General features: G+C 43.0%; 1 protein-coding gene across 1 annotated transcript; it reads right to left on the bottom strand.

The window, feature by feature from the left end:
- Nucleotides 1-614: 614 nt before the first annotated feature.
- LOC107205404 (acyl-CoA (8-3)-desaturase-like) lies at nt 615-9,848 on the bottom strand. Its single transcript, XM_015629731.3, has 12 exons — nt 9,630-9,848; nt 6,931-7,041; nt 6,311-6,508; nt 5,207-5,308; nt 4,912-5,040; nt 3,716-3,773; nt 3,272-3,348; nt 2,733-2,830; nt 2,344-2,440; nt 1,628-1,707; nt 1,393-1,518; nt 615-1,076 (listed from the first exon to the last, which is right to left on the bottom strand). The coding sequence occupies exons 1-12, from the start codon at nt 9,846-9,848 to the stop codon at nt 1,025-1,027; spliced, it is 1,347 nt and encodes a 448-aa protein (XP_015485217.1). The 3' UTR covers nt 615-1,024.
- Between the last annotated feature and the right edge of the window lie 664 nt (nt 9,849-10,512).

Genomic DNA, 10,512 nt, shown 5'->3' with positions numbered 1-10,512 from the left:
ACTCAAAGCTGGTCTACACCAGAAATCCAATCTGACAGCACAGTCAGCACTCAGTTAAAACCCAGACATATATTTATGCCTAAAGATACCACATACCATACAAGCTGTGTTCACACTGGCTACTGCAGGTGTAAGCAGCCCCCAGCTGATCTGCCTGCCCATGCAATCCATGAACAGAACCTGTTACAACCCTTAACAGTCACAGCAAGGTGGCCAGAAGCGATGGGGACATGCCCCAGAGGCCACCTTGTTCTTTGCACATTTGTTTGATCTGTTCAAGAAGATCCCTTAAAAATTCCCCCTGGTTTAATGTCTCCTGACTTCCTGTACTTTTCCTGCATTTCTTCACTGATCCACTGAGCCAAGAAAGGAGACCTTAATACTGAAAGAGGCTTGTGAGGAATATGGAGAGTTTTTATCAGGACTTGTAGGGACAGGATGAGGGACAACAGTTTTGAACTGACAGAGGGTGAGTGTAGATTGGATATTAGGAAGAAATTCTTTATTGTGAGGCAGTGGAACAGGTTCCCCAGGGAAGCTGTGGATGTCCCATCCCTGGAACTGTTCAAGGCCAGGCTGGACAGGGCTTGGAGCGACCTGGTCTGGTGGAAGGTGTCCCTGCCCATGGCAGGGGGTAGAGCAAGATGATCTTTAAGGTCCCTTCCAACCCAAACCATTCCAGGATTCTATGACTCTGAGAAGAACTTCCTTTCTTCCATAAGCAAGGAACTGACACTTCCAATAAAGTTAAACTGATCAAGCTGATTCAAGAGCTACTTCTCCCCGAGTTTAAAAGCCCATCTCTGAATTCTGAGATTGAGAGCAGAAAAAAACAGAGACTCCCACAGAGGTTGGGAACAAGGTAAAAATGTATCTTGAAGCCACTTTCCCATTTCATTCTTACTGAAATTAGCTTTGCCCAGCTCCTCAGTTCCTATGCCTGAGGACATGCACAGGGATGGTGTGTCCTGGCTTTTAGCAGCAGTTGTGTGGTGAAGGGATTCCCTCGGACAGTTGCCAGTTTCTATCCATACAGATACGCTTCCAGCCAGTGGTCCCCAGAATCCTTCAGGGAACTGCAGGAGTAGAAGGGAAAAAAATAATTTATGAGGAGACAGAGTTCAACTTTGTGAGAGACCAACTGTAGTTAAAGAAATAAAAGGAAAAATATGGATTTTAAATTGTGTGGACATCTTATAGCAAAATCTGACTGCTGGCAATGTGCTGAGAGGATTTAAGGAAGAGAAAAACAAGCTTTGAAACTTTAAAACTATAGAAAAGTCTAAATAAACTCTAGGTTTGATCTCTCCATGGAAATTGATTTGAAATTGCTGCCTGAGTGTCTCTTACTTGCCACTGCAGAGCAAAATCATCTTGTTAATTGGTACTTACTGCAAAATATCTGTAAAGGCTGTCAGCAGAGTCTTGGTTTTGTACTCAATGCCGTGCTTGTCACAGAGGCTTTTCACCAGGGGAGCCACTTTCCAGTAGTTGTGCCGAGGCATTGTGGGGAACAGGCTGCAGAATGGGATGAAGGAAGAGTTTTTGCAAAACTTGTCTTTCTCCCTGTTTAAAATATCCCCCTGCCCCAGATTATTCCCATTTTTCCCCCCAGGATGATACTCACTGGTGTTCGATTTGGAAGTTCAGGTGCCCAGTGAACCAGTCATTGAACACAGACTGGTTCACGTTGCAGGTTGCGTGGAGCTGGGAGAGAAATACCCCAAAACCCCCAGATGATTTAGATTTTATTTTCCTGCAAATCCAAGAACTGAACCCCCAGCAATCACTGCCCACCCTTATCCAGCATAAGAATCAAAGTCAGGCATTACAGCCATCATTGCCCTGAGGAATTCAACACAGTCTAGACCAGTCAGGCTGAGTTTTTTAGCCTTGATAAAACAGAAAACAGCTGCAAACCCACTATGTGGGAGTATGCTGCTGGAGGTAGTATATATTCATTTTTCTCAGGCAATTTTCTCAGATTTAATCTGATACATAGTAAACCTTCAGCCTGTAGGGTAAAAATAAAGGTCCCCCACTTTGCTTCTGTTTAGTCAGCCTAAAAAGGAGATTGGATGTTATACCACCAGTACTTTTCTATAATAGGGAGGGGAAAGAGTTGTGAAAAATATGTCAAGGCTTTTCAGTGAAAAAAACCAGGATTTTTAAAATCTAGATTTCCTGTTTTCCAACTAAAATTTGAAATGGGTTGAATATCACAGAACTGTTTATTTAATGAATGGAAGGGCAAACCTCATTAATAGTAAATCTAAGAGAGTAACAATGTTGTCTTTGTTCTGTAATTTAGACCAGCAGACCCAGAATTCCAGAATTTCTCACCTGAGTAGACACCCAGTCTTTGTTCTTGTCATAATCAATATTCATTGGGATGTGATTCATCTGCGTCACCCAAATAAACCAGGTACTCTCAAAGTATCTGGACAGATAAATACAGAAACTCTTGTAATATCTCTGATCCCATCCAAATTTACCACTAAAACATTTGGTTAACTCTCTTCTCAAGTTAAGAAAGCACTTTTGGAGTTTAAGAACCACTCAAGTTGTAGCTGCAGATGCCCCTGACCAGCCACCACCCCTGTGAAATTAAACTGTTTCTTCTGGAATATTTAATTCTGAGAAAATGTAGTTTTAGTTTTCATTTCTTTCTTTTGAGCTCAATATTGATTACAAATATTAATTATGGGGGCTCTGGGTGTGCTCTGAGTTACCTGGACAGCCAGTAGTACACCATGAAATTTTTGAATCCCATTAAAGGAACGTACATGAGGCAGACTCGGACATTGAAAGCCACAATCAATATCAGGTCCTGTAAAAAAAACCAACCAAAAAAATCCTAAACAAATCAGGATGAAAATCAACCTTTGTTGGTGAAATGCCTCCACTTCATCCTTTCCCTTTTACTTGAACTGCAGCTTAAAAAATGTACTGATATCCAAATCTCTGATTTTTCAGGAGTAAGGTCCATTCTGTATCAAGGTGGGTGTGTGGAAATATTCCCATTTAACCATCAATAACTGCAGACAATAGCTCTGCCATCACACTCTGGGTCTGGGAATTTCCTGGTAACTTATTTATATGCTAAAAGGCTAAAAAGCCTCTTCTAAACAATTTTCTCTTCCTGCAGCAAGCCTAAAATCAGCCTATTCTATCCTTTTTCTCTTACCCCCCCCAATCACCTGACCAATAGGAGGCAAAGGTGAATACAGTAACAATTTTTGAGTTTTCCAGACAGGGAAGCAGTGCTTACCAACCACTTTTTCCTCTTGATTGCAAAGTAGAATATTGACAGCTGGAAGAAGGGTATGAGGGCGAGTGGGGCCAGCACTGAAGGCCAGAACAGAAAGAGAGAGACATTTGTAATTTCACTGCATCATAAAAATGATTCTTCTTTCCAGCAGAAGAAAAATTGTTGTTTTCCATTCATATTAACCTCCATGCATCCACATAATCTCTTCCTCTTTTTTCTCATCACTTCTCCATTTCTTCCCCATCCCATTCTTCCCTCTGTTTGATACACACTCATCTATCTATCTCATAACCCAAACAGAGACTTAAGGAGCAATTCCACCACATGGGGACCCTCTTTAATGTGAAGGAAGCTTCCTGGAGCTCTCCCTTCAATGGGAATATGTTTAAAAACCTTTATTTTGTGTGGGAGGAGATGACCTTATGGTTTTAGAGGGATACTCACAGACAAAATACTTGTGCTGGTAATTGTAAGGCATGAACTTCTTCTTCTGCTTTCCAAGCTGAAAAATGAAAAGATATTGAAATATTTATAAAAAGCACAATTAAGTTTATTTCTTCACCTTGTAATATTTCACCAATTGCACCAAAAGTTTCTTAACATCACCCCAAACTTTTGTGACTATAACTCTTTGAAAAAATATTAATAAGGACCTAAGGCTCCTTATTAGTCTTGTTATACTTTCATAATTCCAGTTGGCACTGGAAGTGCAACTTGAAGCAACAAATAAACTGGATAAACAAAACCCCTGAAATCCACTTTGCCTACCCATAGTGTGCCTAACTCTGATCCTGCTAAAAAGTTGATGCTGATTTCCGATATTTTCACTCCATCAAACCCACTGGAGCACATCCAGCCTGCTCTGGATGCTCCTACATGAGAGAGCTTTCCCTAAATTCCTGACAAAATCCTTCCCAAATGCAGCTCATGGTTTTCTGTCAATAAGCATTTTGTATCTCCCATTGCAGGAATATTTCTGGGACAGCAGAGCTGGAATTTTCCATGTGCCTTGGAGAGTTTCTTCAGCAGGTGAAAAAGAGAAAGGCATTATTTTAAGAGGCTGGTGTATCTCACAATGAGGGCGTTTCATTACTCCGTGAGTAAAAGGACTTCCAAGGAAAAGAAAAGGCAAACGAGCCCTTGCCTATCCCGATGCTATCAGAAACCATAATGGAAGCAGGGAGGATCTATTCATGGTTCCTCTTTTTATGAAAACCATAAAATTCAGGATTAGGAAATCATTCACTGTGTATGCATTTGGTGTGTGGCAGCTCTGCCAGCCCTGAAGGATTTGGGTGCTGAACAGCTCCGGTAGCCAGGAAGATCCAGAGGGAACATCTGACTCACTAATACTCTCTAATGCAAGTGGGCTGACTCACCCCTGGAGCTGCCTTCAAGGTGCTTGCCCTTACTTAAGCACTGATTTTAAGCCTTTGCTTCTCAGGAGAGGGTGTCTCAGCATAGAAATAACACAAAACGCTCAGATCTTGGAACACTTTGGGAATTATCAAAAAATCCTAGAATAGTCTGGGTTGAAAGGCACCTTAAAAACCACTTAATTTCAAGGCACAATCTGGGTTGTTATTATTATATATTAGATATGCATCACACTCTAGCTCTCTGTTCTTTCTTTTCCAGACCTCCACGGAGAGGGTCCTTCCCAGGCTGAAGAGCAGAGGGTGCATGTTGAGGTCGGGGTCCTTGCGGAAGCAGTTGGGCTTGGCATGGTGCTGGTTGTGCAGATGGTTCCACCAGCTGGCAGGCAGCCCCTGCATAAGGAAAAGGGCAACACCAGGGATTCAAACCAGAGCAGACAATATCACAGATCACATTTCTATTCATTTCAATTCCCTCACAGGCGATCTTGCCTGGATTTAGGGACACTCCCATCCACCGCTTAGTCCCGATTAGCCCCCGAGAACATTCCACCACTACCTTCAGCATGTTTATCACCACAATCTGCAAGAGGTGATTCCACCTGGGCTTCCTGAAGACAGAGCAGTGCCCCAGATCATGCTGGAACCAGCCCATCTGGATCTGGGAGACAAAAAAGATTACTGAGGAAAGAGAACTGCTTTATTGCAATAATTTGCCTTGTGAGTCTCTGAAACTTCATAGTGTGAGTTTCATTCTCCCTCTGATGTGTGGAAGAGACACTTGCAGGGCTGGGAACTTCCATCCAGGCCACTGTCCACTAGACCTGCTCAATTCCAGGTATTAGTTTCATCTGGAATATAGGAAAGCAGAGAAGCATCACTACAATTAACTTCCCTGTCACAGCACAGAATTCTGTTGCTGCCATTACAAGTAATTAATTTCCAAGTAACCAGCTAGGAAGTGGAATAGTTTCCAAGTCTGTGGCTTCACTGCATTCCATATTTCTGTGGAAATACAAGACTGCTCTTCAAGGGATATCTGCCCTAGCAGATATTAGGCAAATAAAACAGATTAATTAAATAAATTAGCTCATTTGCACCTGCTCCAGGGGGATCTGAGCAAACTTAAGCATTCAGTGCTAATAAGAAAATCTTGTTTTCCTCCTTCCACCACACCCTTCAATTTCTCCCATTTAAGTGCCACAAATCCTTATTCCCTCCTTCCCTACATCCACCCTGAAATGGATCCTTTGCTTATATGGCTGAATTTGCTAATCCAGCAGAAAACTATTCAGGGCTAGTGGGGACTCATAAAGGACCCCAACACTACCAGAGCTATCTGACAGAACAAACAGAGAGCCAAAAGTGTCAGTGAGAATGAAATTTTCCTTCTTTTTGCTGGGGTAAGTGATTAGATTGGCTCATCCCATCTTGTGAAAGAGCCAGTTCCACAAGAACCCCACCATGCTGAGGGAGCAGCCTGTCAGCAAAATGAGATCTGCTGCAGGCAACAAAAATTATGACGTAGAACATGATTGTCATCTTCAGCCAGATAATGGGATCTAAGGAGAGGCAATGCCTGGGATGGGAACATTCCATTAATCCTCTCCACCTGGAAGAGCAAGAAGGCATCTGCAGCATTGAGCACCTGTCAGCAGTTTACCTGGGCAGTGGTGAAGAACACCATGCCAGCCAGGAAGGGCACCAGGGATATGCCAAAATACCAGACCACAAGCCAGGACGCAGCATCCAACACCAGGAGGTGAAGGAAAATCAGGAAGAAGAAGAAGTAATTTGGCCTCAGAAGTCCCATCTTCTCAATGGTGCAGCGCAGTTCACGAAAATCCTCCAAGAGGGATTTCTGTGGGTAAAGAAAATGGATTTCTGTGGGTAAGGTGAATATTAATGCACTATTTACTTTGAAAATGTCATAGAGCAGAGCCAGGAACCCCAAAACAGCCATAGAAGTTGGAGAAGATGTTCGGTCAGTATGGCTCATTGCCAAAACAAGCATGAAGTCAACAGACTTTGCTTTGATTCTGAGACATCCCAATGAAGAGAACTGAGCAGGATTTGGCGCTCTGGAGCCCATTCCTTGCTCCCAGGGGTGGATTTAGTTGTGTTGAGACAGTCATGTTTCCATGCCTGTCCATCACCACCTCCTGCCCACCCACAGCATCAGGTGTACTCTCTCAGAGGCAATTCCTGCTACCTCTCCTGTTTTCCTTCTCCTCCCATGCTGAATCCTGAGACATTCCCACTGCTGGAATCTAGGCCACTCACCTTTTTATTAGACTCAAAGCTGGGTTGATCTGGTGCCAGCTCCCCAATCAGCAGAGATTTCAGGTACTTTCTCACCAGGGACTTGTCGTTGTGAAATGCCACGAAGGCATCCTGGGGAACACAAAGGGAGGGAGTGAGAGATGGTACATGACCAAACACCAGAGCTGAGCTTCTCATTCCCCAAGTCTGGATTATAACACAAAATCCTGCTCCCCTTGTCCACTTTTGTCTCTCCTATTGCTCTTTCTCACAGACTGGATCTTGGCCCAAGGAAGCTGGAGGAGTTTCAAGAGCCCAGATTTCATAAAAGCCCCTGGGTGAGGCTGGTAATAAACATGAAAGGGTTTGATGAAAAACCATTCGCAGAGGGAAACCTGTTCTTTCATCTGCTTGTTTCAGCAGTCTGTCCCTAGAAGGCTCCAGCCAGCAGCCCTGCCCTATGGATGAGACCCAGGAGCAGGGAATGAGGTGTGTCTTTGCCATGCTTGGGATGAGGCATTGAAATCCTGTCTGTGTAACACTGAGGCCATACAAAATAGATGCTGAAGCCTCATATTCAGCAGCACAAACTGGCTGTCTCTCACAGTTCCCTCCAAATTTCCAGAGTGGTTGATGTTTTGGGGAAGTGGGAACATTAATGACACAAAAGAACCATTTCAAATCCCAGTTTCAAATCAAATATAAAAAATGGAATAAAGGATGAGATTCCAGATAAATCAAAACTCTTCTTTAGCTCATGTCCTCAGTGGACTTTCCAGAAGAAAGGTAAAGAGGTTGGCCATACCCTTTTTTCTTCCAGAAAGAGCGGATAGAACAAAATCCTCATTTTGAACAGTCTGATTTTGCTGATTTTGGCTCTGAAAATCAGCAGGGATGAGCACAACCCAAATATTCTGCACAGGTCTGGTCAGGATCAAATCCCTGGAAGAGGACAGAGGACTTCCTTGGAGCCTCTTGGCTGGAGACAGTCTCTCTCTGAGTACTTTGGTCTAGAAAAAGTCAGAACAGGGTGACTTTTTGGACACTCGAGCTTTTCTACAGACATCTAGTGACCCTTTGTCACAGTGACAAATGAACAACTCTGTCGAGACCCAGAGCACTGGGAAAATCTTCCCATTGTGATTTTATGCCCCTCATTCTCCAGGTTTTTATCCATTTTTATATCCCTCCATCTTGCCAGGAATGCTGATTTAATCTGTAAGTATCAGTACTGCAGTTTGGAAACTGGAACCAGAATCTTTTCAAGCAGAAGAGATCCATGAGATCAGTATCGCAGATTCTTATCACTGGAAGCCTCTCAGTCCTGCCTGTTCTTTCTCCTCCCTGGTCTTACACTCTAATTAGCATCTTACTAACTTTAAGATTAACTTTAGAGATTAACTTTAAGAACTACCACCTGCAACACACATAATTCACAATATTTGACATCAATTAAATGTTCTGCAATGGTCTTGCCTTGTATTTTCAAAATAATCCCCTCAGAGGAAGAAAATTCTCACTATGTATACACTATTATGTATAGTGTATAGTATATTACTAGGATAGTCAAGAGTTGTTGGAGAAAAACCCTGGATCCTGGCTTTAGATAAAGTCCTGCACCAGTAATTTTTTGAAACACTTTCCAGTCCTGCTTTTCTATGTGGATTTCTTAGAATATAGAAACAAGCAGCATTTTAAAAGCAAAAAGAATTATTAGGATTAGTAAGGGCAAGACAGAAAATGTTGTGAGGATGCAACACAAATCCACATTGAGCCCACGATTTTGGCTACTGATTGTGGTCCTGTCCTCAAGGGGATATAGTACACCTTTAAGATCAAGTAAAATCAGATTGTAATTATTGCAACAATAAAAACAAGTAAGATCAAAGGTCTTTTTTTAAAACACATTCACCATGGTTAAAGCCCCTGGGTGTCTACAAATACAATGATGTAACTTGCAGGTCCTTGAAGGAGCTGGGAGGACATAGCTTGGGGACAAGTCATTCCATGCATGCTGCATTCCTTGACTACTCCTGTGAAAGTGCAGCAGCAGAAAGTGCAGGAGATGGCACCAGGATCTCTGGGCTGGACTATGCTCTGAAGGTAAATCAGCTTGGGGGAAACCAAACAAGACTCAAACCTCTCCCTTTTCTTCCTCTGAGACCACCAGATATTTTTCTGCCCCAGTTTCAAGCAGGGTGCAAGGGATGAAATGTGAAAAGTAACTAACCTGGTCCATTTTGGGCCAGGATTTAGGAAGTGCTATCCCATTCTGCACGCTAAAACATGAGGAATTAAGACAGGCTAAGCAACTTTCCTCAAGTCAGAAAGTCTTGTCGTGACAAGAATTAAATCTCTCACATCACAATTTTATGCCCATGTTTCTAATGCTCAGATTTCTGCCTACTCAGAAATTCAGCATCTTCTTCCAGCATAGTCTGGGAGATCTGCTTAGTGTTTATTATTCCTGCCAACAAGCACCAAATGATTTTAGATAAATCCTCCAGATCAAAGATTTTTGCAGGAATCCCTGGAAGATCTATGTTCAAATATATTTGTAGGACTTTTCCATATGTCCTGCAGCCCAAGGTTGTCATGCTGCTTTCTCAGTCCGCTCTCTGACCAAGTACAGAGATGACCATCACCAGACAGGATTCCCCACCATGTCCTCCATCTCTGCCACTGGAACCACCTTCCTCCACTGCTTTCCCAGCTCTTACCGTGGCATCCTGCCCGGCATAGTGGCTGATAACCCGGCTGCCCCCGGGATGTCTCTTGGAAAACGCGCTGACATCATAAACCTTCCTGTCAACCACCAGCCACTGCTCCTGGCCTTGCTCACGGCCGTTGCGGGTCCTGATCTCTTCCCAAGTGAAAAGCTGTGGAAAGGCTGGGATGGATCCAGTCCCTTTCTCGCTGGGACCAGTCTGTGGAGCCATCCGTGCTGGAATTCTCCAGAGCCAGCTCCAGGTCCAGGCTGAGGGTGGCCCATGCTGGCCAGCCCGTTATACAGCCTCACTCCAAACCACTCCCTGTGCTTCCAAGGGCTGGTTGGCTCTCCTTGCCCAAACACACCCTTCCCAAGTTCCCTCCTCTTCCAGACACTTGGACACACCCATGAGGAAAATCTCTGCTCCTTCTTGTCCTTTCCAAGCTGCCTTTGCAAGGTCTGACCGCTCCACTGAATACAAACAGGAATAAAGACAAACATTTGTGAAGGCCACCTGTTACCTCTAAATGGCCTCACTACCTGAAACCTTCAGGTTGTCCTTGGTCTGTTGAAATTTTTAGTGTTGACCCTGGCATGCTAAATTAATGTACCTTTCTTAATTAAATAATTGATTAAAATACCACCAGATGAGACTAAAGAAAGAATACACTAAGAAAACATTCTTTATTTCCATTTAATTTGGCTTCTATATTGATAAAACTTTGCATACAGTTGGTTTCAGAATTTCCTGTATTTTCTTGAGCCATGCAACCACTTAATTGTTCAAGTAATTCATTCATGAGTCTATTACATTAAAATACTTTGTAGTATTAGAAGCAGTAGTAAAACTAGTGATAAAAATAATAATAATAACAATAATAATAGCAATAACT

Source organism: Parus major, chromosome 5 (genome assembly GCF_001522545.3).
Source record: "Parus major isolate Abel chromosome 5, Parus_major1.1, whole genome shotgun sequence".
Classification (NCBI taxonomy): domain Eukaryota; kingdom Metazoa; phylum Chordata; class Aves; order Passeriformes; family Paridae; genus Parus; species Parus major.
The sequence above is the reverse complement of the archived record's forward strand: the minus strand, read 5'-3'. Positions and strand labels throughout refer to the sequence as shown.